The 26,197-nt window shown below is 38.4% G+C and overlaps 1 protein-coding gene across 1 annotated transcript in view; it reads right to left on the bottom strand.

Annotated features, from left to right (window-relative positions):
- Positions 1-26,197, bottom strand: part of HSPA4 (heat shock protein family A (Hsp70) member 4) — a 47,024-nt gene that overhangs the window by 5,675 nt on the left and 15,152 nt on the right. The window contains exons 3-14 of the mRNA XM_077768626.1: positions 26,042-26,182; positions 23,829-23,951; positions 18,781-18,880; positions 18,011-18,144; positions 15,523-15,767; positions 9,547-9,623; positions 7,485-7,636; positions 6,870-6,976; positions 6,304-6,437; positions 4,877-5,058; positions 3,871-3,966; positions 788-940 (exon numbers count right to left, since the gene is read on the bottom strand). Of these exons, the coding sequence (XP_077624752.1) occupies positions 788-940; positions 3,871-3,966; positions 4,877-5,058; positions 6,304-6,437; positions 6,870-6,976; positions 7,485-7,636; positions 9,547-9,623; positions 15,523-15,767; positions 18,011-18,144; positions 18,781-18,880; positions 23,829-23,951; positions 26,042-26,182 (1,644 nt within the window). The remainder of the gene's footprint in view (positions 1-787; positions 941-3,870; positions 3,967-4,876; positions 5,059-6,303; positions 6,438-6,869; positions 6,977-7,484; positions 7,637-9,546; positions 9,624-15,522; positions 15,768-18,010; positions 18,145-18,780; positions 18,881-23,828; positions 23,952-26,041; positions 26,183-26,197) is intronic.

Genomic DNA, 26,197 nt, shown 5'->3' with positions numbered 1-26,197 from the left:
TCTCTGCCTCTTCGCTACTCATACTCTCTCTCTCTCAAAAATGAATAAATGTTAACAAATTTTTAATAATAAATAGAAATATTAATATTTAGAAACAAAAGCAAAAATAAGTAAAAGAATTTAAGACAAGTGAACTTTAAGAAACTATTAGCTCAATGTCACAAGATGGTATACTATGCTGTACCATTACTACACAGTACCAAAAAATCAGATTATTCAAAGTATAAATGCTATAGTTCTGTAAAACAAATCTAAGATCCAAGGGTATGTGACATTTAAAACAAAAACAAAAACCAACCAACAAACAAAAAAAACCTCTCAATTAATTCAATAATTTGTGCTCCAGGGTCCAAACTTTGCATCACTCACCATAACAAGAGTTCAGTATTGACTAGCAGAAGAATCATCTAATGAACAAAACAGCAATACCAGTGATGCTTCAATTTCTCCTATCAACTTCCATGACCCACCACCTCATCAAACATTGCCAAGCTCCCAAGTGAACAAACATACTCACACACCTGACCATGAACAATACCACCCTTGAGTCAAACATGTAAATGTTAAAGGTCTCATAACAGAGCTTCTAGCAACACAGAGATATGATCATAAAAGAATTCTGACATTATACAGGATTTGTTTGCCCTTGCAGTACCCAAAAACCCAAAACTACTGCCTTAAGTCCCAAACAAATGAAAATGCACATAAAGGTCATTAGACAGAAAGTTTGAGCTATATGGACATATTCATCTGTTACTGAATGTTCTAAGAGGCTAGAAATAACCACCTCATTTTCAATGTACAAGTTGAGCATCTCTCGGTCTATCTGCCACAACAGCTGATTCTCAATGGGCAGGTCCACAGTACTGGTCTTCACTTTTGCCTTCTTGGCTTGGGGTGGTTGGTCCATCTTTTTGTCTTTTGATCCAGCTTGAGAGGTCTAAAATAACAAGAAATCGCTATGAACAAACACATGTGGACCATCTTAAACTTCCAAATGGATCACATTTTACGAGGGTTTTTTTTTTTTTGTTGCTTTTTTTGTTATCTTGTATTTTAACGATCTAAATAACATAGGGCTACTTCTTACAGTATCTGCAACATTAAAAATATAAATAGTTTGAGTAGTCAAATCCACAGAGATAAAAGTAATGGTGGGTGCCAGGGGCTGGGGGAATGGAGAGTTGCTGTTTAATGGGCACAGAGTTTCCAAATGGCAAGATGAAAAAGTTTAGAAGACTGGCTGCATCACAATGTGAATATACCTAATACTGCCGCACCGCATAAACACACACAAAACCTCCCATAATCCCACAATCAACATATAATCACTATTAAATCTTCTCCAATTTTCTTCCAAGTTTATCTAAAGATACAGATGTGGATATGAAATTAGCAGGGAAAGGGTATGAATTTATGGTTCAGAAACCTACTACCAATATGATTTCCAGATCATTCTCACAAAGAATCTGATAATCCATTCACCTCACCCTGGCCACAAACAGGAACTGGTTTATCATCATCTATTATTTTCTTTGGGTCAATAACCTTGGTGTGTGCCTGGATGGCTCAGTCAATTAGGAATCCGACTCTTGATTTCAGCTTAGGCCATGATCTCACTCCCAGTTTGTGAATTCAAGCCTCATTATCTCAACAAAGAGCCTGCTTGTGATTCTCTCTCCCCTCTTTCTCTGCTCCTCTCCCACTTGCACACATGAGCGCTCTCTCGCTCTCTCAAAATAAACTTTATTAAAAAAATAACAATAACCTTTTCTCACACACTTCCAACACACCCATTTCTTCAAGTTGCCTTGTCATATATCATCCAATCTCCTTAGCATTTTAGTGACTTTTTTCCCTAAAGTGACTTTAGTTTTTTGTAACTTTGTATTATTTGTCCATATAGCTATACAAATCTTTGTTAAATGTACCCTTTTATTTCCCTTTGTGATTACTTTCATTGTTTTCATCTTTCAAAGCCCTTCCTGGGGCACCTGGGTGGTTCAGTCAGTTAAGCGCCCGGCTTCAGCTCACGTCCTCTCACAGTTCATCGCTTGAGCCCTGCATCAGGATCCATGCTGACAGCTCAGAGCCTGAAGCCTGCTTCGGATTCTCTGTCTCTCTGCCCCTCTCCCACTCATGCTATGTCTCTGTCTCTCAAGAGTGAACAAATGTTTAAAAAAAAATTTTTTAAAGCCCTTCCTGATCCAAAGACTGGAAAAACATTCACTTCAGTTTTTTTTTTTTTTTAACTTTCTAACTTATCTGGAGTTCAATTTGCTCTATGGTATGAGGCACAATTTCAAAGTCATTTCCCCACCTCCTATCCAAGTTAAGTCAGTTTCTGAAACTGATCATTTGCATTAAACTTCATCCTAGGAAAGGTGCAGCTCTCGAGCCACCTCAGGGAAGAAGCTTCTCTGTCTCTCAGAAATAAATACATACAAAAACTTAAAAAAAAAAAAAGAAAGAAAGAAAGAAAATGATTTAAGACTTAAGCCATCTACAGGTTCTGCCAAACTTTTTTAAATGCCATAGTTAGAAATATCTTACAAAGTAAGACTATATACTGCAATATCTTAAGTTGAAAGAAAACATGTTTTCAAAATGACAACAAATTTAAACATGAAAACTTGGAAGTCACCAAGTTAAAGAACAGAATTACAGGGGCACCTGGGTGACTCAGTCGGTTAAGCATCCGACTCTTGATTTGGGCTCAGGTCATGATCTCGTGGTTTGTGAGGTCAAGCCCCCAAACCCGGCTCCATGCTGACAGCTGTTATGGGATCCTCTCTCCCTCCCTCACTCTGCTCCCCCCCACCACCCATGCAATAGGGCATGTTTTCTCTCTCTTTCAAAAAGTATTAAAATAAAAATTTAAAAAAACAGGACTGTAAAGGACTCAAGAATGTTGTATTTTTCAAACAAGTACTTGGGATAAATATACTCCTTATAATACAAAATACATTTAAGTACCTTATTATTTAAAACACCATCTTTAGACAAAAAACCAGAGTCCGAGTCATGACAAAATCTGGAAAAAAATGTGTCCCATTTATCAGTAAAGAATAAATTATAGGCAGGATGACTAATAGTAACAGCCATCCAGAAACCAACATGAGCCAATCACAACCTAGTAACACTAGAGTTTCTGAATACATTCTTCCCACACACCAAATGGACAGTTCAAAGTTCTTGCCAAACACTCTCCAAACACACTTAAAATCTCGCTTAAAAGTTTCAAATACATAGAGAATTCCTAACACAACTTGAACAATACAGGTCTGAACTGCACAGATCCATGCATATATGGATATCTTTTTCAAACAGTACAGTACTGCAAATGCATGGTCTCTGCTTTATGATTTTCTTAGTAACATTTTTTTCTCCAGCTTACCTTCCTGTGAGAATAGTGTTTAATTTATACATGAATATCATACAGAATATGAGTTAATCACCTATTTAAGTTACTAGTAGGGCTTATGGTCAACAGTAGGCTACTAGTCAAGTTTCTGGGGAGTCAGAAGTTATACACAGATTTTTTACTGCACAGAGGTCAGCATCCTTAACCTGTGCACTGTTCAAGGGTCAAATGTGTAACTGCCTTCAAAGATGCACTATCTCAGCCAAATCATGTATAAAAAGAGATTAAAAAATCACACTCAAAAACACAACTGTGGGGCGCCTGACTCCTGATTTCAGCTCAGGTCATGATCTTGCAGTTTGTGGGAACGAGCCCCATGTTGTGCTCCACACTGACACTGTGGAGCCTGCTTGCGATTCTCTCTCCCTCTCTCTGCCCTACCGCACTCATGCCCTCTGTCTCTCTCTCTCTCTCAAAAAAACATTAAACACACACACAACTCATACCTCCATTTCTTCAGATTCTGCCTTATTTTCTGCTGGTGTGTGCTGCTGCTGCTGCTGCTCTTCAGCATGGGGTTCCTCTTGGTCCACTTGCATTTTCTGAAAAAAAAAGGTCACATCAAATCCCGAAACTAGGAAATACTAATGAAAGACTAAGCAACCTTCCTAACACAGAGGCAAAACCACATGGTAGAGAATTCCTGCTCAATTATCAGCAATCAGAAGAATACCTAGACTCCAATTCCAGCTATGACACGTTACCTCTAACAACAACGTTTTCCTTTCTGGATCTCAACTCATAAATCTGCACAATGGAATAACACTTGTTACGTAAACCAGGGTGGCTGCCGAACTACTTTGTAAACTGAAGCAGTACTCGTCCTACGCAGTGTGGCAATATTTAACATGATGTTTCCAAAGAGGAAAGGAGTTTCTCCCAGCTTCCTCATGAGTAAATTTCTCTCAAAAGTCTCAAGACTTCCAAGCAGTTCTTAAATTAGTCTCTTCATCCTCCTAATGCACTATAAACATGAGAGGAGGGGAACACCTTCAGAATTCTGTGAAAAGAACGAAGCCTGATAATAACGATAAAGCAGAGTTTGTGGAGACGTGAATTCCTGGCTCTCAATGCCTATAGCACATTAGAACAACCTCAGAGACTTCTAAAACTGATACCTGAGCCTTAACCCAGACCAACTCAATAAAATCTCTGGAGACTTAGTAGTTTCATAAAGCCTTGATTTTGATGGACAAGAAGGATGAGACCCAGTGCATGATTCCAATGAGTATAAAATCTACTTGTGAAAATAACGGAGACTCCAAGCATTCTTCAGGGATCAGAATCAAAAATAATTCAACTGTAAGACTGTACAAAGACCCCTGTGCTGGGATAAGGGGACACATGCAAACTCACTCTCAGTACCTCCGTCACAAAGTTCCTCCCTTGCCACCCAGTCAATCGGCTAGAATTTCTAGCCAAGTCACCTCTGGTATAAAATGTCTGGGTTACCTCTTCCTCTTTTGTGTTCTGATCTGTTTCCATCGGTTCCTCATTTTCCTCAAACTTGAGCACTTCCACTAGAGATGCACTGGACACACTGAAGATGCCATGGACATTTACTCGCACCTTGACTTTCACCTTTGAACTGGAGCCATCAGACTGAGGAGTGACTTTCTGAACTAAAAACTGAGCTAAGGACATATGAGACAAAAGAGAAAATACGAACTGAGAGGACAAATTCAAACATGAATATATGCCCATTTCCCAGTGACAGGTCAATAATATGACACTTCAAATAAACCGTGCGTACTCTTACAAGCTTACATCATCATCAGATTTCTCCTTCTTCTTTTACAAACAGTCCAACTCGTCTCTTAGTACCTTGTCCCAATTAAGGATTCAAATGTCTCCTAACTCTCCAAACATTTCCTTACCTCTGGTCCCTTATTCTAATTCATCCTTATATGCCACTACCAGGTAAGTTCCTAAACCAATGTCACCTTCTCCACTACTGGGGGGAAAAAGCCCAGTGATTCCATACTGCTTCTGTCATTTACCAAAAAACTGCCATTTATTAAGAGTCAGTTACTATACTACAGTTTTACTTATATTTTAAAAGTCACAGGGGCGCCTGGGTGGCTTAGTCGGTTAAGCGGCCGACTTTCGCTTGGGTCATGATCTCGCGGTTCGTGGGTTCGAGCCCCGCATCGGGCTCTGTGCTGACTGCCAGCTCAGAGCCTGGAGGCTGTTTCGGAGTCTGTTATTCCCTCTCTCTCTGCCCCTCCCCTGCTCATGCTGTCTCTCTCTCTCTCCTAGAAATAAATAAAAACATTAAAAAAATTTTTTTTTTTAAAAAGTCACAAACCCCTGCAAAATATGAATTGTCATTCTTATTTCAGTTTTATTAATGAGGAAAACAGAGTAGATTACTTTTCCCATAGCTCATAAGTACCATTCAGGATATTCCTATACTTTACTCATGCATTCGAAGTCTGTAATTATCACATAACTCTAGTTTCTCTCCTCTTACCTGGGATTATTTCCAGATTATAGGAGTTTCTGAGAGTCTATGAAGATGCTAGCCAACATGGATCCATAACCTAGGATACTGATCTAACAATTTCCTAATGATTTTCTGTGTACATCTTATAACTCTGTTATGGTCAAAACTGAATTTAACTCTTCTTCAGTATCTAGGGATCACATTATGTGCAAGGTATACTCAATATGTTCATTAACCAAGAAATACTGCCCACACAATAAGAGATCCAATTAAACAGTAACTATCCTGCGAGTAGTGAACTGGTAACAAGACTAGAAGAGGATTTTTGTGAATGATCTAAACTTCAGAACACTGTATTTGCTCTACTATCCCAGTACTCCCAAGTACTAATTTTTTTTTTCTTTTTTTTTTTTAAATTCCCAACTCTACTTACCTATAGCAGGGTCTGGATACGGCAAATCCTGTGGAGAGCTGTAATAGGCCTCCAGAGTGAAAGGTTCCTTTCTATAAAATGTGAGCACTTTCGAGAAAGGAGCAGCATGATTTTTTGTAAAGACTTCACAGTCACTAGAGGGAAAAGACAAAAACACCAATTTAAGATATCTCTGAACACTTTTACCAATATATTCTACATCTGTAATTATTGCATGGCTCTAGTTACTCTTCTACTCTGTCGTCTGACATCATTACCATGATAAGAGAGGTTCCAAGGAAAATAAAAAAACTTACATGTCTATCTACAGAAACATACGAAATCCATTTTAAGAAAAGGAATATACTTCAGTAACCACATAAAAGGCTCCAATTATTTCACTTGGATCAATTATAGGAAACTAAGGACACAAATTTATTATTAAGACTAAAGTAAGGCATTACTCTGCTTCATGCACTGTGACAAAATGTTACGGATTTGTAGAAAGTGAAACGGAGGGCAGTATTTTACTGAGACTTCCCACTAAGTTAACTTTAAGGATAAAAATAATTAATAAATGTTATTACCTTGACCCTTCTTCAGCTGGAGAATTCCATCTCAGAGATATTGGATATGGTACTACATCAGTTATAGAAAATTCTCTGACTTTGAAAGCAGGCGATAAGATTGCACACTAGAATAATAATTTTTAAAAATTCCATATGACATGTACAGATATTATGAACTATTATTATGAGATGTATAAATAATAACTTCAAAAAACCATCAATGGTTTTTAAGTATTTACATTAATTATTTAATGATGTCCGAGTAAGTGGTTTTAAAAACTTGTTTCGTTTGTCAAATTATCATCTAGCCATTACTTATCATTTTTCCATTAACTTGAATCTTTATTTCACTGATGTACAACACTACTTCATATGTAGAGAATATGCCAAATTCTAGTAGTATTTCACACTTGCCTCTGTTTCTAATAAATTAATTCATCTTACTGTATATTACAGAGTACAATTCCATTTATCAATACCACCTGTCATATCCACTGTAAAAACTAAAACTTCAAAATCTCGCACCTAGAGACCATCCCGAGCTGACCTCAGATTATTAGCAGATACAGAAAAGCAAAGCCATCTTGGAACAATGACCTCTAAATGGCTGGCTAACTGTGAAAGAAAGCTCACCTGCAATGCACAGCCTCGAGTGACCGCTTCATCAGCATTCAATGTTGTACTAAGTTCTTTACCAAAAAATTTGCTGATCTTCTCTTTCACTGCAGGGATTCGTGTTGCACCACCAACTATCTCCACTGCATAAATATCTTCTTTCTTTAACTCTGTTTTAAAATGATTACAAGATTTTGACTAAAATAATCTTTAAATTAGTACTTTTAGGGGAGCCAGAAGTGGCTCAGTCAGTTAAGTGTCCAACTCTTAATTTCGGCTCAGGTCACGATCACACAGTCTGTGAGACTGAGCCCCAGGCTGGGCTCTGTGCTGACATCATGAAGCCTGCTTGGGATTCTTTTCCCCTCCCTTTTCTGCCCCTCCCCCAAGCATACATACATGCACACATTTGCTCTCAAAATAAATAAAATGCATTTTAAAAAATTTAAAAATACTTTAAAGTTAAATAAATAATAATAAATTGTACTTTACATTGAAATAAAAGAGCAATGTAACATCTTAACACAACAAAATAACTTACAGGGAGACTGGATGGCTCAATATGTTAAGCATCGGACTTCTGCTCAGGTCATGATCTTATAGTTCGTGAGTTCAAGCCCTGCACTGGGCTCTGTGCTGGCAGCTCAGAGCATGGAGCCTGCTTTGGATTCTGCGTCTCCCTTCCTCTACCTGCCCCTCCCCCACTTGTGCTCTGTCTCAAAAGTAAACGTCAAAAAAAAAATTTTTTTAAGTGACTTACTGATATGTAACAAAATCCCTCCACTCCTTCACCCCCTAGCCACCATCACTGCGCGCGCACATGCGCATGCACGCGCGCACACACACACACACAGGTGTGCAGCATCTAAAAACCAGATTTTTTTTAAGTTTATTTATTTTGAGAGAAAGAGAGTGCTCACACACACGTCGAGAAGGGGCAGAGAGAGAGAAACAAACAGATGGAGAATCCCAAGGAGGCTCCACACTGGCAGCACAGAGCCTGATGAGAGGCTCGAATCTGTGAACCGTGAGATGATGACCTGAACAGAAGTTGGACACTTAACCTACTGAGCCACCCAGGTGCCCCAAGTAGGTATGTTTTAATGCACAAAATAACAAGGCAGTGTGACACAATAGTGGGAATTAGGAGGTGAGGACCATGAATACTCAACGCCCTGCACTTTGTTTCACGCTCTGAAACAGTACCAAAGAATTGTTTAAACACCAATACTTTAGCTAGCCAAAAGGGAAAACAGGAGGGCCATTAAAAAATGAGTGACCTTACCATGTCATGAAAGAAAAAAGTATTCGAAGCCACCTGACTACTCCATCTAGAGCATTAATAATACAGCTACAGTCTCCTCATAAAAGAAGAAGATGCACACCAGATGTCTTCAGTTACTCATAAAACACTCCTAACATCATATTTTATGCAACAAATACTAAGGATATGTTGAAAAGGGCTATTTAAAGAAACGGGATACCCCAGTATGGAAAAGTACATGCCAGTTTGCCAGAGTCACTCTGATGTAAGAGCTAAGCCTTTTGTCAAGATGACAGTATATCTCAACACTCTGAAATACTTAGCAACCAACACAACAGTGGACTCCAAATAAAAGTATGTTGAAGGTTTCAGAAAAATTAAGGATACATTCCTAAATCAAACTTCTCCTTTCAGCTAGAAATAAAATTAAAGCATCTGTTAAAATAACTATGTGGTTATCACATAGTCTGCTGTATTTCTCAGTCACCAAAAGATTCAATAAGAGAAAAGCCTTTAAGACTAGTCCAAGCAGCAACGCAAAGGACAATTTTTACCCCCATGAAATAAATGATGTGCTTATATCCATCTCTGAGTCTGAATTAACTTTAGAAAACTATTAGATTTCACTGGATACTGTTATCAAAAGAGGGTGGGGACAGGGGTGCTCCAGGGAAAAGATGTAGATAAAAAGAAGCTTTATGCAGCAATAAAGTAATTCATACAATCAAAATTTGTATAACTTTAAAAAAGAAGTAATAAATGATATTTTCCAAAAAGCCTAGATTATACAAACAATTCAGTCACAATAATACTTACTGGCTTGTTCCAAAACACTACGAAGCGGTGGCTCCACTCTAGCTAAGAGATCATCACACATCTCCAGAAATTTGCCTCTATGAGAAAAACAGCAATAGGTTCAAATCACATTCCACTTTTATGTGGGGAATACATGGCTATAATCAAAAGGTAAGAGGGGTGCCTGGGTGGCTCAGTCGGTTAAGCAGCCGACTTCAGCTCAGGTCATGATCACACGGTTCGTGGGTTCGAGCCCCACATCAGGCTCTGTGCTGACAGCTACCTCAGAGCCTGGAGCCTGCTTCAGATTCTGTGTCTCCCTCTCTCTCTGACCCTCCCTACTCATGCTGTCTCTCTCTCAGAAATAAATAAAACAGTAAAAAAAATTTTTTAAAGGTAGGTATAACAAGTATTGGCAGGAATGTAAAGAAACTGGACCCCTCATACATGCCTGGTAAGTATGTAAAATAGTATGCCTACTTTGCCAAAGAATCTGTCAATTCCTCAAAATGCTAAACACAGTGTTAGTATATGACCCAACAATTACACTCTAGGTATACAACCAAAATAATTGAAAACGTATGTCCACACAAAAAATTGCACATAAATACTCTTCAAAGCACCATTACTCATAACAGCCAAAAAAGTAGGAAAAAACCTAATGTCCATTAAGCAGTATTCAGGAATGAAAAGGAATGAACACAGTAAGAGAGCCTAATATTGGTTAAAAGATGGTTTTAAAAAATTATGTGAGGTGAAAGAAGCCAATCAAAAAAGAACACGTGTTAGGGATGCCTGGGTGACTGTCCATTAAGATGCCAACACCGGATTTTGGTTCAGGTCATGACCTCACGGTTCATTTTGTGAGTTCAAGCTCCACATGGAGCTCTGCACTCAACAGCGCAGAGCTGCTTCAGATCCTTTCACTCTGCCGCTCTCCTGCTTGAATGTGCTCTCTCTTAAAAATAAGTAAAAAAAAACATTAAAAAATGTTCATTAATTTTTGAGAAAAAGAGGGACAGAGAGAGGGAGACACAGAACTATAAAGCAGGCTCCAGTTCAGCACAGAGCTACCAGCACAGAGCTCAACTCGGGGCTCAAACTCACAAACCATGAGATCATGACCTCAGCCAAAGCCAAATGCTTTTAACTGAGCCAACCCAGGTGCCTTTACACACACACACACACACACACACACACACAGAATTAGAGGACTCCATTTGTACAAAATGTTCAGAGTGGGTAAATCCAGAAAGCAGATGAATAGCTGCCTAGGACTGTAGTATGAAAAACAAGATGAAAGACAACAAATGGGTATAATTTTTTTCCTTAAAACACTTTCGGTTTTAGGTTTACAGAGAAATAGACAGTACAGAGAATTCCCACAGACCCCTCACCACAGCCCCCCCCCAGTTCCCCTATTAACATCTTACATGAGTGATACCTTTCCGAAAGACACATATAATATAAACTAGGGTTCTATAGACTTTGACAAAGGTGCGATGTAAGGAAGTACCCAGTTTGACAGAACCACACGAAATGGCTTCCCTGCCCTAAAACTCCTGTGCACTCCCCCTGAACTCCTGCCAACCACTAACATTTTCACAGTCTCCGTAGTTCTACCTTTTCCACAATGTCATACAGTTGAAATCAAACAGTATATAACATTTTCAAACTGGCTTCTTTTGTTCAGAAATACACATTTAGGGTTCCTGTAAGATTTTTTATAGCTTGATAGCTCATTCAGGGTTTCTTAATGAGATGACGAAAATATTCTAAAACTTCCTTGTGACAATGGCTGCAAACTTTGTGAATGTATTAAAAACCACTGATTATGTGGGGCGCCTGGGTGGCTTAGTCGGTTAAGCGTCCGACTTTCGCTTAGGTCATGATCTCGCGGTTCGCGGGTTCGGGCCCCGTGTCGGGCTCTGTGCTGACTGCCAGCTCAGAGCCTGGAGCCTGTTTCAGTCTGTGACTCCCTCTCTCTCTGACCCTCCCCTGCTCATGCTGTCTCTCTCTCCTAGAAATAAATAAAACATTAAAAAAAATTAAAAAAAAAAACCAAACCACTGATTATACACTTTAAGAGTATGATGTTTATTAATTATCCCTCTGATGTACAGAATATAAAACATACTAGAGTAGCAAAATTTTAAGACCACCTATGCCAATATTGATGAGGACATAAAAAAACTGAAACTCTTATATGTTGGTTAGAGTTTAAAACAAGTTTTGTCCTGGGCACCTGGGTGACTGTCAGTTGATTGTCCAACTCTTGACTTTGGTTCAGGTCATGAGTTCATGAGTTCAGGTCATGGTTCATGAGTCTGAGCCCCACTGTCAGTGCAGAGCCTGCAGGGGATCCTCTCTCTTTTCTTTCTTTCTTTCTCTCTCTCTCTCTCCCTCTCCCCGCCCCCACCTGGCTCTCGTGCACATACATACTCTCTCAAAAATAAACAAACATAAAAATAATTTTTTATAGTCTTAAAATGTTATTTATTTTTGTGAGAGAGAGCGTAAGCAGGGGAGGGGCAGAGAAAGGGGGAGACAGAGGATCTGAAGCAGGCTCTACTCTGACAGCAGTAAGACCAATGTGGGGCTTGAACTCATGAACTGTGAGATCATGACCTGAGCCAAAGTCAGATGCTCAACTAACTGAGCCATTCAGATGCCCCCCACTCGTCGCAAAAAAATTTTATAACTGAGATTTTTCCCTAATAGCAATAAAACTGGAAAAAGCCAGTGTCCACCAAAAAGAGATAACAATAATCCTATAATGGCACACTAGTCAGCAATACAAGGAGCAAATGATATATGCAACAACTAAATCAATCTCAAGTTTTACGCAAAACAAAAGAAGTCTTACACAAAACTACATACTATATGACTACATTTATAAGTTCTAGGGACACCTACATGGCTCGGTCAGTTAAGCGTTCAACTCTTGGTTTCAGTTCAGACCATGATCTCACAATCATGAGACTCCTCCCTGAAAGTGTGGAGCATGCTTGGGATTCTGTCCTCTCTTTTTCCCTCTCTAGGTCCTGCCTCAGCTCGCACAAGGCCGCTCTCTCTCAAAATAAGTAAACTTAAAACTCTAAAAAACAAAAAAAAACTTTAAAAGTTCTACACAGGGAATTGTAATCTATGAGCCCCTAAAATGAAAACTCCAGTGAGTGGCTACCCCCGGGGATGAAAGCCTGAGTAGTTTTCCAAAATGGTCTATTTCATGATAGGGGTACTGGTTACAAACATGTGTGCACTTGGCAAAACTCAGCAAATGCACATTTAAAACCTGAATATGTCATTATATAAAAATAAAACAAAAAATTTAAAACACTGAATTCTGATAATTAGTATTCGTGGATAAGTATACAGCTAGATATACACTATTTTGAGATGCATCAAAAAAAATTGGATAGACAGAAAGATGAATAGATGAATAAGATACATGATACAAGTACAGTTAATGTTATAAGTAGAACCCAAATGGCAGGATAAGAATGTTCACTACAAAATTTTTTGTTCTCCTGAACATTTGAAAATATCCATCATTAAAAAAAAATTTTTTTTAAAGGTGCAGAGAGAAGTCTAGAAAGAAGACAAGAGCAATGGTAGAGTCTTTTTCTTTTTTTTTTTTTAACTGGTTTGGAAAATTAATTCACATAAGTTTAGAATTCACCATGAGCACCAGCGTGGCTCAGTCAGTTAAGCATCCATCTCTCGATTTCTGCACAGACCATGATCTCAGGGTCATGATATTGAGAGATATTGACTCTCTCCCCCTCTACCTTTTTCCCTGCTCACGCACGCTTACTCTCCCTAAAAATAATTAAATTCTGAAAGAATAAAATCAAAGCACAAGAATGGGACAAGTACTGAACGATGTTAATTCAAGAAAACCTGCTTGATATTTAAGTAGCTATGAAACTATATACTGAAAGTGCACACTGCATACCTGGGAAAAACTGATCAAAAACAACCAGCAACAAAACCAAATTATTCTGGTAAATTAGACTTTCAATTTGGCATCTAGCAAAAAGAACAAGTAGCAAGTAACTGAAAAGTACACTGTCATAATTACACAGCAATGCTATATGCGAAAAGAGAGTATTATTCCCTTTAAGATAATCAAGGAAAGAACAGGAGCTAAGGTTAGGTTCTATCCAACCAAATGTGAACATGCAAAACTGTCATCGACATGCAAGAACTCAGGGTTCACATGTGATATTTCTTAGAAACCTGTTAGGAAAATATACCTCCAACAACTAAAACGATGAAGAGACATTAACATAAAGTAGAAATAAGGAACAAGCCTCAGAAAAGATGTGGTGAAACTGAAACCCTTACACACTGCTGGTGAGAAGGTAAAACGGTCCAACTGCTGAGGAAAATAGTTTGGCAATTCCTCAAAAAGCTAAACACAGAATTACCATATGACTCAGCAATTCCACTCCTACATTTATTCCCAAAAGAACTAAAAGCAAGGTAGTCAAACAAACACGTATTCATGAATAGTCACAGAAGCACCATTCACAAGAACTAAAGGTAGAAACAACCCAAAGGTCCATCAGGTAATGAAAAGATTAAAAACTGTGATGTTATCCATACAAATGGAATACTATTTTGCCACAAAAAGCACAGAAGTACTAATAAGCACATGCTACAATGTGGATGAGCCTAGACAACACAGCGTTAAAGTCAGACACACAAAAAACCCAAAACACATAGGTATATAGTTCTATTTACATGAAACATCCAGAAGAGGCAAATTCAGAGATTAAAAAAATAAAAGGGTAGTGTTGCCAGGCATGAGAGGCAAGGGAAGAAGGGAAGTAACTACTTACTGGCTCTGAGGTTTTATTTTGGGGTGATGAAAACATCTGGTCACTAGACGAGGTGGTCACTGCACAACAATGTGAATGTACTAAAGGCCACAGAGTTGTTCACTTTAAAATGGAATGTGGAATTTACCCCATTAAAAGTTAATCAGAAGAAACACTAGAATGGTGGAAATGATCTGGTTTCATTTGTTTAAAAAAACAAGAGTGTTAATGAGCACTACAGACTAAATGTAGACTATAAACTAGAGAATATGACAGCTTTGAACTCAATGTCCCTAAAATACAACTATTCAAAAAAAAAAAAAAAACCCCACCAGCACACAGGTTAATTAACCATTTTCAGTTTTTACAAAGTATAAAATACTTACAAATGTCTACTTGGCTCTGATTATCAGAAAACAATTTCTGAGAGACACCCTTGTACTCCTCTGCTCCCCAGACCACACAACACATACACACACACAATGCTGCTTAATAAAAATGAAAACCAAAAAAAATAAACAAAAATAAAAAATAAAAAAATGAAAACAATCACATTCAAGTAGAGACGAAAGGGGGCTACCAATGTGGTTACTAGACACGGTAATTCTAATTCCATCTCAATTTTTTGAGGATTAACTGAGGTCACACTTTCCCCAAAAAAGCCATCAACCATGCCTGACTTCTATCAGTAGAGTTCACCTAAAGAACTTATCACTCATCATCCAAGCAACACAACCAGACAAAAATAACATTCTGGGTATTTCTGAGGACAGCCATGAAACGTCAGTAACACAAAATTCTTGCAACACTGTATAAAAAGAGCTGCTGCCCACAAATGACTCTGAACTACCCAAGAACACCAATTTCTGAATCAATGACTAAATCAAATTCAGTATTATTTGGCATTAAAGCATGTTGCCCTGATTTTTTGAAAACTGATAACTCATATAATACATACACCTGTAGAGAGCTATCAACTTACTGGAATAATCGAAAAAAAAGTTTCCAAACTTCACATCAAAAGCAGGATCCTGAATGGTCTCTGTTTTTCACCTACAGAAGTTACCTTATTAACAATCATGGTAATTTCAACAATTAGTTAAATAAATGCTAATATATAAGTGGAGGAAAATCGCAATTGAGTTTAACATCAAAACAGTAATCTGGTTACCTATTCATAGTCCCAGATACATCAACATCATTCATAAAACATTCGATGCTCAAAGGGAGGTCTGAAGCATTTGCACTCATCAATTTCTTGAGTTTCTCACACTCCTGAGACAGTCGTAATAATGCACGAATTTTTGACTTTATGTCTAGCTTGTATTTCTTTCCAAATTCTTCACAGAAGTGATTTACTAACACCTCATCAAATTTTCTGCCTCCCAGCGTTGTGTCAAATGCAGTGGCCAGAACCTTAGGAAAAAAGATTATAATTAATTCAAAAATTAACCAATCAACTTAAAATTTTATCATGATATATATTTAACTGGTAAGTTAACAAGGGGGCACATTCAGGTTGAAACAAGGCAATGTGCACATGCCATTTACTCACTGTTACAAACACTGTGAAAAGAGACACTGTAATCCCCAATTTACAGATGACGCTACAGGCCCAAATGGATCAGAGCATCTGCAGGTCACAAAGCTAGTCAGTGGCAGAAATACAACTCAAAACCCAATCCCCTCAATTTCAAAATTCAAGCTCTTTCCACTATACAATATGACCGCAAACTAAAATTACACATCCAAAGCCAAATGCAGTAACATGTCATCGCAATTCTGGTCTTAATGCCATCACAGAACAATGAATAATACGAAAGGCCTCACTCTATGCAGTTTATTATCAGGAAATATGCTAAAGACTTAATTCACAGCAACTTGTAGAAATATCAGTAGCGTTGGTTATCCATTATCCAAATCTTTAGCAGATTAGAAGCAAACTAAATCTAATCAGATTCACTAATAGACTAAGAGATGACAGCCTTTGTGAAAAAATAAAATAAAAACAATCTATTCAAAGATGATAAATGTTGTAGGGAAATGCTGTGAAGAAAAACAAGACACAGAACGGAATACTGTCTAATTCCAATTTTGTTTTCTTCAAAAGACTAAAATGAAATACAATAACCTGTTCAGAGTAGTAACATTATGAATGTTTTTCTTTTCATGCAAATGTTTTCCAAGTTTGGGAATGTTTTCGTGATGAGTGTTTTTAGAATTAAATTTATGGCTGGTAGCTTCTGTTAAAAAAAAGGTGAAAGTATACAATGTGTTTCTGAAATAAAGCCGTTAGTGATTAAAAGTTTTAAGTACTAAAATTTACACTTGGTTTGTTACTTATATCTGTAAAAATCCCAAACCTGTTATTTCCCAAGCATCCCAAAGATCCTTATTTAAAAAAAAAAAAAAAGGCCTAGAAACAATATAAATCAGAATGTAAAGTGAAACTCAGTCTAGTTTTCAAAATAATAGGACTGTAACAAATAGTCTCAAAATGTCATACAAACCTAACACTTTGAGACAGACAGTCCTGCCCCAACAATCCCCAAATTTGGAGGAAAAATGCAATTTCGGCCTTGACACAAATAACCCTGATACACAACGCTAACAATTAAAATCATGCACCAAAACCTTCTTGGTTCTTAAGCAAATTCTAATTAAAATCACCTAGAGAACTGATTTTATATTCCACTGTAGAACTAGAACATACCAGCAAATTCAAACGCTACCAGGATCACTCTCTGGCCCCCTTTGTCTTTAATGCTGCTACACTTCTCACTGTACAAAATGCTTTCTCCAGAGTTCTAAGGTTTCCAGAAATCTGGAGTATCTCTCTCAGTCTGGTTTCTTTTTGGCTGTCCAAGTACTAGTCCCTATACTCTTTTCCTAGAGCAAGAAGAGGATGCCTTTGTTAACTCTTCAATCCTCAGTGTAAAATACACAAAGGGACTAAATGTTAAAGAATCCTAATAAGCCTGTAAGGTTAAGTATTATTTTCCACACATGGTAGGTAAGTAAGGATCAGAAATCTTTCTTTTTTTTTTTTTTACAAATAGTTTATTGTCAAATTAGTTTCCACATAACACTCAGTGCTCATCCCCACAAGTGTCCTCCTCCATGCCCATCCCCCCTCCCCCCACATCCATCAGTCCTCAGTTTTTGTCAGCATTCAAGAGTCTCTCATGGTTTGCTTCTCTCCCTTTCCCCCACCATTTCCGCCCTTCTTCTCCCCCTTGTTCCTCCGTCAAGTTCCTCCTAATCCTCCTATACGTGCAAACATATGGTATTTGTCCTTCTCTGCCTGACTTATTTCGCTCAGCATCACACCCTCAAGGTCCATCCATGTTGCTACACCTGGCCAGATTTCATTGTTTCTCATTGCCGTGTAGTATTCCATGGTATAGATAAACCACATCTTCTTGAGGGTCAGAAATCTTAAGAGATTTTTCCTCAAGGTCTACACTCTCTGTTTCATACTATGCCAACTCAATAAATTACAACTTCTACACTACCTCTACATACTTAGGTTCTAGTTTAAATCTTTCACAGTAAGCTTCCACTGATGAAACCAAACTCTTTAATAGACTTTTCAATTCTCTCCCATAAATTCCTAACAACCACACGCTCATAATCACGTTTTCCAGAAATATACTTACTTTAAGTTTCCCTCTATTAAATGCACATACAGACACTTGATACGAAGAATGCCCCATGTCTACAAAAACTACATTTCGTGGTTTCTCTTCTAAGGCAGGAAGATCTTGCTTATAGATTCCATATGCAAGAGCAACTATGTAAGAAAAAAATTAAATTCAATATATCATTTAAGTAGTATGTTTAAAATTCAATGAAAAAAACATTTTTTATATAGTGAATATGACTACATTTGCTATTTTAAAAAGAATCAAATTCTTCATATGCTTTGCATAATTCTTGAGGAACACAAACTTCAAAGAATAAAATGCTGACATTCACTTAAGACTTCCTTAGTGTTTCCAATTTCCAATTCCAATGACTTTGCCAATTTTGCCCAAGCCACACACCCCCAGTTTTCCCAACATATTTCCCAGTATTTCTTCTACCTTTGTTCCATCTCAACATTCCCACATATCTCCTCCTGGATGCTGCTTTACAGCTCATAATAGGAGTGGAGAAAAGGTCGATTTTGAATCTAGGCACTGCTCTGAACACAAAATAACTGTTACCATCCAAACAAAAGTGATTCAAAACCAAAGCAAAAGCTAGGCAAATAAAGAAAATGCACGGATTTCAAATGAATTCTTCACGTGTGACACGGTAATCAAAAATACTGTGGCACATAGGTAGTAAGTACTCCAAGCAAAATAAAGAACAAGAAACCCTATGGTTGTAAGATTGCAGAACCATCCAGATTTATCAAGTCACCAATGTTAATAGTCCCTGTTACCTGCAGTAGTTTCATTCATTAATCGCAAGCAATTAAGACCAGCAATTTGTGTTGCATCCATCACTGATCGTCTTTCTGCATCAGTATAGAAACAAGGAACCTACAAAACAATGTGAAAGTTCACTATATGACAGAGTCCTCATTTAAAATACACCTTCCAAAAAACAGTAAAATCCTTAGGTGTCTGGGTGTCTGAGTCAGTTACACTACCAGACCCTTTTTATTTCAGATCAGGTCATGATCTCACAATATCTGGGCTCAGGCCCAGCACTGGGCAGAGCCTGCTTGGTATTCTCTCTCTTTCCCTCCTTCTGCCTCTCCTCAGCTCACGTGTGTTCTCTCTCAAATAAAAAAATAAACTTAAAAAAAAAAAAAAGTAAAATCCAGAAATGCCTTCAAATATGTACAGTGACTTTTTTCTGTATATGATCAAGAAAGTATTTCAAACCAGTAAAGTTAGAATATTCAGTAAGTACTGTTGGAACAAATGGATAGTCATACTGAAAGAAAAAATCAAGTTGCATCTCTACTGCACACCTAATAATATATTTCAAATCAAAGATTCAACAGTTTTAAAAAAGTGAGTAGTAGAAGGACATTTTTATCAGAGTAAGAAATTCTCTAATTAAAGCACAAAATACAGAAAAAAAAAAGAAAGAAAAAAGTAGTATGCTTGAATAGCAATGTAACAGGACAGAACGTAGCTATACTTGTGGTAAACATAGCATAATGTGTAAACTTATCAAATCACTAAGTTTTACACCTGAAACTAATGTAACACGGCATGCCAACTAGAAGAGTAAAAAAAAAAATAGTTTTAAAGATTAATCTAGTTGACTCATTAAAAATTCTAATGATCAAATGGGGAATAATATTTGCAACTCCTATTATAAAAGGATAGAGCTCAACTATTACAATAAGAACTACAAATCAAAATGTAAACCATAAACTTAAAATGAGCAAAAGAATGTTTTACAGAAAAGGAAATACAAAAGGGCTTTTAAATTAAAAAATGTTCTCAACTTCACCTAAAGAGTAAAACATTAAAATTATATACATTATTCAATTATTATAGAATTAGCTAATTCACCAACAAGCTGTTCTGGTGAGGCTGCGGTCAGAAAAGCTCTCTCACACATTGCTGGTACAAGTTTAAATTAGTAAAATTCTTTATAGGGCAATTAAACAACAGCTGTTGAAATTACAAATACAGACTGCCTAGCAATTGTACTTCTAGGAATTTAGCCCTAGAAACATACACATTACACATGAAAAAAATCTGTTCAAGTTTACTCACTGCAACTTGTTTTTAAATTCTTTACAAAAAACAAAAGAAAACAAAAAACCTGGGCGTGCCTGGGTGGCTCAGTCAAACATTTGACTCCTGATTTCAACTCAGACCATTATCTCACATTTTTGAGTTCCAGCCCTGCATTGGGATCCACACTAACAATGCAGACCCTGCTTGAGATTCTGTCTCCCTCCTCTCTGTCCTTCCCCTTGAGCTCTCTCTCAAAAAATAAACATTTAGAGGTGCCTGGGTGGCTCAGTCAGAGAAGCGTCAAACTTCAGCTCAGGTCATGACCTCAGGCTATGTGAGTTGGGGCCCTGCATTGATTGGGCTCTATCCTGACAGCTCAGAAACTGGAGCCTACTTCGGATTCTGTCTCTGTCTCTCTGCCCCTCCCCCTTCTCCCTTAAAAATAAATATTTAAAAATTGAAGAAAGAATAAATATGAACATTTAAAAAATGAAACTGGAAGCAACCTGGAGATCAAACAAATACAAGTTAAAGAGATTTCAGTATTCTGTAGTCAATGAAAGGAACAAAGTCCTTTTTTACCACTAGGGAAGGGATAGAAGATAAACTGTCTAAAATTTGACCCAAAAACCCCCCATGAGAGTAGGGGCACTGGGGTGGCTCAGCTGGTTAAGCCCAGGATTCTTGGTTTGAGCTCAGGTTGTGATCTCATGATTTGTGGGATCAAGCCCACTGTCAGGTTCTGCACTCTTAGCACAGAACCTGGTTGAGGTTCTCTCTCTCTCCTCTCTCTGTACCACCCCCACTCATGCTCACTCACTCTCTCAAAAATAAAGGAACTTTAAAAACAAAAGAGAGAGAGAGAGAGACNAACTGTCTAAAATTTGACCCAAAAACCCCCCATGAGAGTAGGGGCACTGGGGTGGCTCAGCTGGTTAAGCCCAGGATTCTTGGTTTGAGCTCAGGTTGTGATCTCATGATTTGTGGGATCAAGCCCACTGTCAGGTTCTGCACTCTTAGCACAGAACCTGGTTGAGGTTCTCTCTCTCTCCTCTCTCTGTACCACCCCCACTCATGCTCACTCACTCTCTCAAAATAAAGGAACTTTAAAAACAAAAGAGAGAGAGAGAGAGACAATTATTTTAAAGATACTTGAAAAAAGTCAAGGTAGAGGGGCCCATGGGTGGCTCAGTTCATTGAGCATCCATCTCTTGATTTTAGCTCAGGTCATGATCCCAGGGTTATAGGATCAAGCCCCATCTCGGACTCTTTGCTAAGCATGGAGATTCTCTCTCTCCCCCTCTCTGCTCCTCTCCCCTACTCTCTCTCTAAAGTAAGAAATAAAATATAAATTAAAAGAAAATAAAGAATGGAGTGACTGGGTGGTTCAGTCAGTTAAGGATCCAACTTCAGCTCAGGTCATAATCTCATGGTTCTAGTTCAAGCTCCATTATCCGGCTCTACACGGACAGCACAGAGCCTGCTGTGGAGTCTCTGTCTCCCTCTCTGCCCCTCCCCTGCACGTGCTCTCTCTCTCGAAAATAAATGAACATTAAAAAAGAAAATGAAAAAAGTGAAAGTTAAAAAGGATAAGTACAGAAGCACATGGGTAGCTCAGTCGGTTGGGTATCCTACTTGATTTCGACTCAGGTCAGGATCCCAGGGTTGTGGGATTGAGACCCGTTTCAGGTTCCACACTGAGCATGCAGCTTGCTTGGGATTCTGTCTCTCTCCCTCTGCCCCTCTCCCCGATTGATGGTCTCTCAAAAAAAATATTTTAAGAAAAAGGATATATACATATTTACTTGGGAACACAAAAACCTCTAGAAAAACCAAGAAACTCATTAACATCTGGGAAGAAAACAAAATTCCTACTACATAAGCAGAGGGCACAGAAGGGTCAATTTGATTTTTGAACAGTGGGGTTTCTATTGCCTTTCCAAAAAATTAAAGTAACGTTTTAACAATAATCAATTTATAAATAAGGCAAAATACACCCAGGCTATATTTATATAGCAATGAGATATACCATGATACCAAGAGCTGGGGCAGTAACTGTGCAAAAGGATTCACAGATGGGCCAGAGACAGCTATCCCTAAAAAGGCCTGATGAGGGGCGCCTGGGTGGCTCAGTCAGTTGAGCGTCGGACTTCAGCTCAAGTCATGATCTCACAGTTCGCGAGTTCAAGCCCTGCGTCGGGCTTTGTGCTGACAGCTCAGAGCCTGAAGCCTGCTTCACATTCTGTCTCCCTTTCTCTCCGCCCCTTCCCCACTCATGCTTTCTCTCTCAAAAATAAACGTTAAAAAAAAAAAAGGCCTGATGGAAAGGTTAGCTCTGTCCTAGCACAGAGTAACTTAAATGATAAACAGGTTACTAAATTCAAAGAAAAATTTCCCTAAATAACAGGAGTGGCTCACTACACTAAAACTGCTTGTACAACATGATTTATGCTAAATAGCTACTTTCCTTCTGGGAGTCTAGAACTTTGGTACGGATTAGGCACAAGGTACCTACATGACTGACCTCCAGTTAGAAATCCTGGACTCCCAGGCTCAGGCAGAACTTCCCTGGTGTTGAGTATCTCACGCGTTATCACAACATGTTGCTGGAAGAATCAAGCGCATCAAGTACCTTGCAAGTGGACTCTTGGAAGGTTGTACCTGGTTTCCTCCAGACACTGCCCATGTACCTTTCCCTTTGTTGACTGGGCTTTGTTATCTTTTCACTGTAATAAATCTATGCATGAGTATGGCTATATGGTAAGTTCTACAAATTCTGGTAAGTCACTGAAACTCAGTGTAGTCTAGAGGACCCCTAACACATGACTTAATACATCACCTTTTAACTTGATCTCAAAAGCTAGAAAAGCCAGACATTCTGCCAGGGTACATAAATTTCACTTCTACCATGACCATAATTCAGGACCAAAGTCAGTGCACTAGATGGGGGAAAAGGGACAAATGTGAAAATCCAATAGTTAGGGAAAGGCAGCAAGCATCTAAGAAACACAGTGCCTGGACTGAATCTGAGCTCTTAGAGAAGTAGCACGTTTGTTCTTTGCATCCCCCAAATATGGCCCACAACAATAATCCAATTCCTCCTGATAAATGTCAGTTCTACTTTACTCGATAGCTAAGAACCAAGGAGACTACCCAACAACAGACTGCAGGACAAAACAGCCACCCAAGAGAGTCACTGCTTTGCGGATCAACGGACCAACATGAAGACCCAGTAGGCTCCAGAGCTAAAATATCAAGAGAAGAAACGCAGAGTAAGGAAATTCAGTTGCAAAGCCAATACACTCACCCGAATTCAACAGTCCCTAAGGACTCCACTGTCCTATAAGCACAAGCTACAAAGAGCCAGGCTTCCATCTTAACAGAGATATGGAAAGGACAAGATCAAATCTACTGCTGTCTTGCCTTTAGTTCTAAATACAGGGTCAGCAAAAATAAACAAACTGAAATGAAGAAAATGACAACATAACTGAGAGTATTCAACGGATTCAACAAATGAGTAGCTATCGTGTGCCAGGCACTATGCTACATGCTAAAAGGAATCCAGGAGGAAGTGGGCTTTGAGATAAGCCTTCAAATAAGAATAATAGAGAAGACCTGAATAAAAACTATGGAAAAGAAAAGAACACTCAAGAAAACATAGCCTAGTTTGATAAATTCTTAATATAATTACAACCTAAGGCAAAAAGCAATTTTATTTGCAATTAACAACTTTCTTTTCTCTGCTTCTTCACTCAAGTCTCCAGTAAAACAAAGGGATCAAACTCACCGAAACAACACAGTCCACAACAGGCTTCTTAAGAACACCCTCTGCTGTCTCCTTCAATTTGGACAAAAGCATGGCAGTCACTTGCTCTGTGGTAAAATTTCGCTCTTCCTCCATATATGTCACCTGCGATAAAACAAAAGGATCTAGGCTTATTAAAGTTTCTAATGTCCTAAAAGCCTTAAAATGAGCAATGTGTAACACATCATCACATCATCAATGGAACATCATGTCAAGAGGGAACTGAAGACTCTGGGGAAGCAAAAATAACTTAAAAGTCACTTTTGGCTTTTTAACATGCTTGTCAATCATGAACACTTGCAGATAAGTACCATTACGTAAACAATATGTTGTGACCACCAACAAAACCTAAGACAATTACCTGTGCACACATAACCTGGTATAGATCACATGATCCATAATGCACCTCTCTCTATAAAGGGGCCTGGTGGTGGAAACTCTTGCCACTTGGACTAATATGTGTGTTTTACTTTGTTTACGGTGTTGACTTTATGATCATTTTCAAAATTACGATCCAATCGAACTGGAGGACACAGTTTTTGTCTGATTTGTTTACTATAGCCAACAGTTAGGACAGACCTGACCCCCATAAGTACTTCTGACTTAAAGAATAAATTAATAAAGCTTCAAGATATCCTACACCACAGAAGTGTGCAACTTGGATAAGAGTTACCAACTTTTAAATGCTGAAAGACTGCCTGGGATAAGCCCCATCCCTCATGCCCATACTCCCCAAATATAATCCACACTTAGAAAACAGAACTCTTCTTTCAGCTGCTCCAAGTGAACCTGAACACCACCACCTCCTTACCTCTTCACTCCCCAGCCCACTCCTTACTTATTCTGGTTCACAATCTAGGACTGTCTCACTTTACTGCATGATAAAGGTGGGAAAGTAGCCCTCCCTCCCATAAGCCTCTTTCTAAACTGCCGCTTCTTCCCTGCTATTTGTTTAATTTAGTCAATTCCTCCACTTATACTTGGATCCACTTGTTCCCCAGGTCTTTTCCCTAGTCTCCTCCTCCTTTGGCTCTTGCAATGTTTATGATTAAATGTGCCAATACCTATCCCTATTTCTTTCTTGACTATAAGCATTTTCTATTCACTAACCTCCTTTTTTTCCCTTTTTCCCTCCCCTGTGCTCCAGATTTATCCATTACCAGCCCATTCAAACTATTCTGAGATTACTGCCACAGATATCCTAAGTAAACCCAGTGATCATTCTTTGGTTATCAGAATTCTTCAATTTTTTTTAAATTTTTTTTTTTTATGTTTATATACTATTGAGACAGAAACAGAGCATCAGTTGGAGAGGAGCAAAGAGAGAGGGAGACACAGAATCCGAAGCAGGCTCTGAGCTATCAGCACAGAGCCTGATGTGGGAGCTCAAACCCACAAACCGTGAGATCATAACCTGAGCCAAAGTCGGATGCTTAACCAACTGAGCCACCCAGGCACCCCAAAATTCTTCACTTTCAAATTCAACTTAATTCTCAGCTAAAATACCACAACTGACTACGTTTTTCTCACCATCCTCATCATCTCTTGGATTTGAGCCTATTCCCATGATCCTGATTTCTCCAACTGGGATGTCTCAAACAGCAAATCTCCTCTTGCTAAACCCAGTTGCCTGGAAAGCTCAATCCACCCTTCTGGATTCCTCTTACCTCCTCTGAGTAGAGAGAAGAAAAGTGCCCACCCTACCCAGCCCTGAGCCTCTCACTTCTTTTGTATGATCAGCTCACTGTATGCTTCACAAAGTCTTCTGGATGTCCAAGAGATATTAAAAACTAATCTCCCTTTTCCCCAAAAGAACAACACCTCTTTTCAATCTAAGTCCTATTGTCAAGAGTATGACAATACATTTTGTTAGTGTAAATTTTTTTGCTTGGTATTCCAGAAAGTCACTAAAATCACACTGGAAAGACAACTCCATCAGTAAACAAGGCAAGCAGTAATGGCAGTGCTAACTTCAAATCATTGCTACTCATTAATCCAACCCATATTAACAGGGCCACCCTCCCAATCAAATTCCAGGTCATTCAAAAAATGCCAAATACCAAATGGTCTTTGCTAGCAAAAGCTTCTACCAAACATTTAACATTTTCACTACACTTGAACTCAGAATAGTAGATATATACTCACCTGATAAAATAAAACACTGTAATCATAAGGCATCACTTTGAGAACCTTACCTTTATACCCGTTAATCCAGTGGGCAGCTGCACAATATCATACGCAAGGTTAGATTTTTCTGCTTCCACAAATGGATCAGAGAATGCTCGGCCATGGAATCTTTTAAATCCTTGGACTGTGTTCTTTGCATTGGAAATTACCTAAGGGAAGGAATA

Source organism: Crocuta crocuta, unplaced genomic scaffold (genome assembly GCF_008692635.1).
Source record: "Crocuta crocuta isolate KB4526 unplaced genomic scaffold, BGI_CrCroc_1.0 scaffold64, whole genome shotgun sequence".
NCBI lineage: Eukaryota > Metazoa > Chordata > Mammalia > Carnivora > Hyaenidae > Crocuta > Crocuta crocuta.
This window is presented reverse-complemented; position numbering and strand designations above follow the sequence as displayed.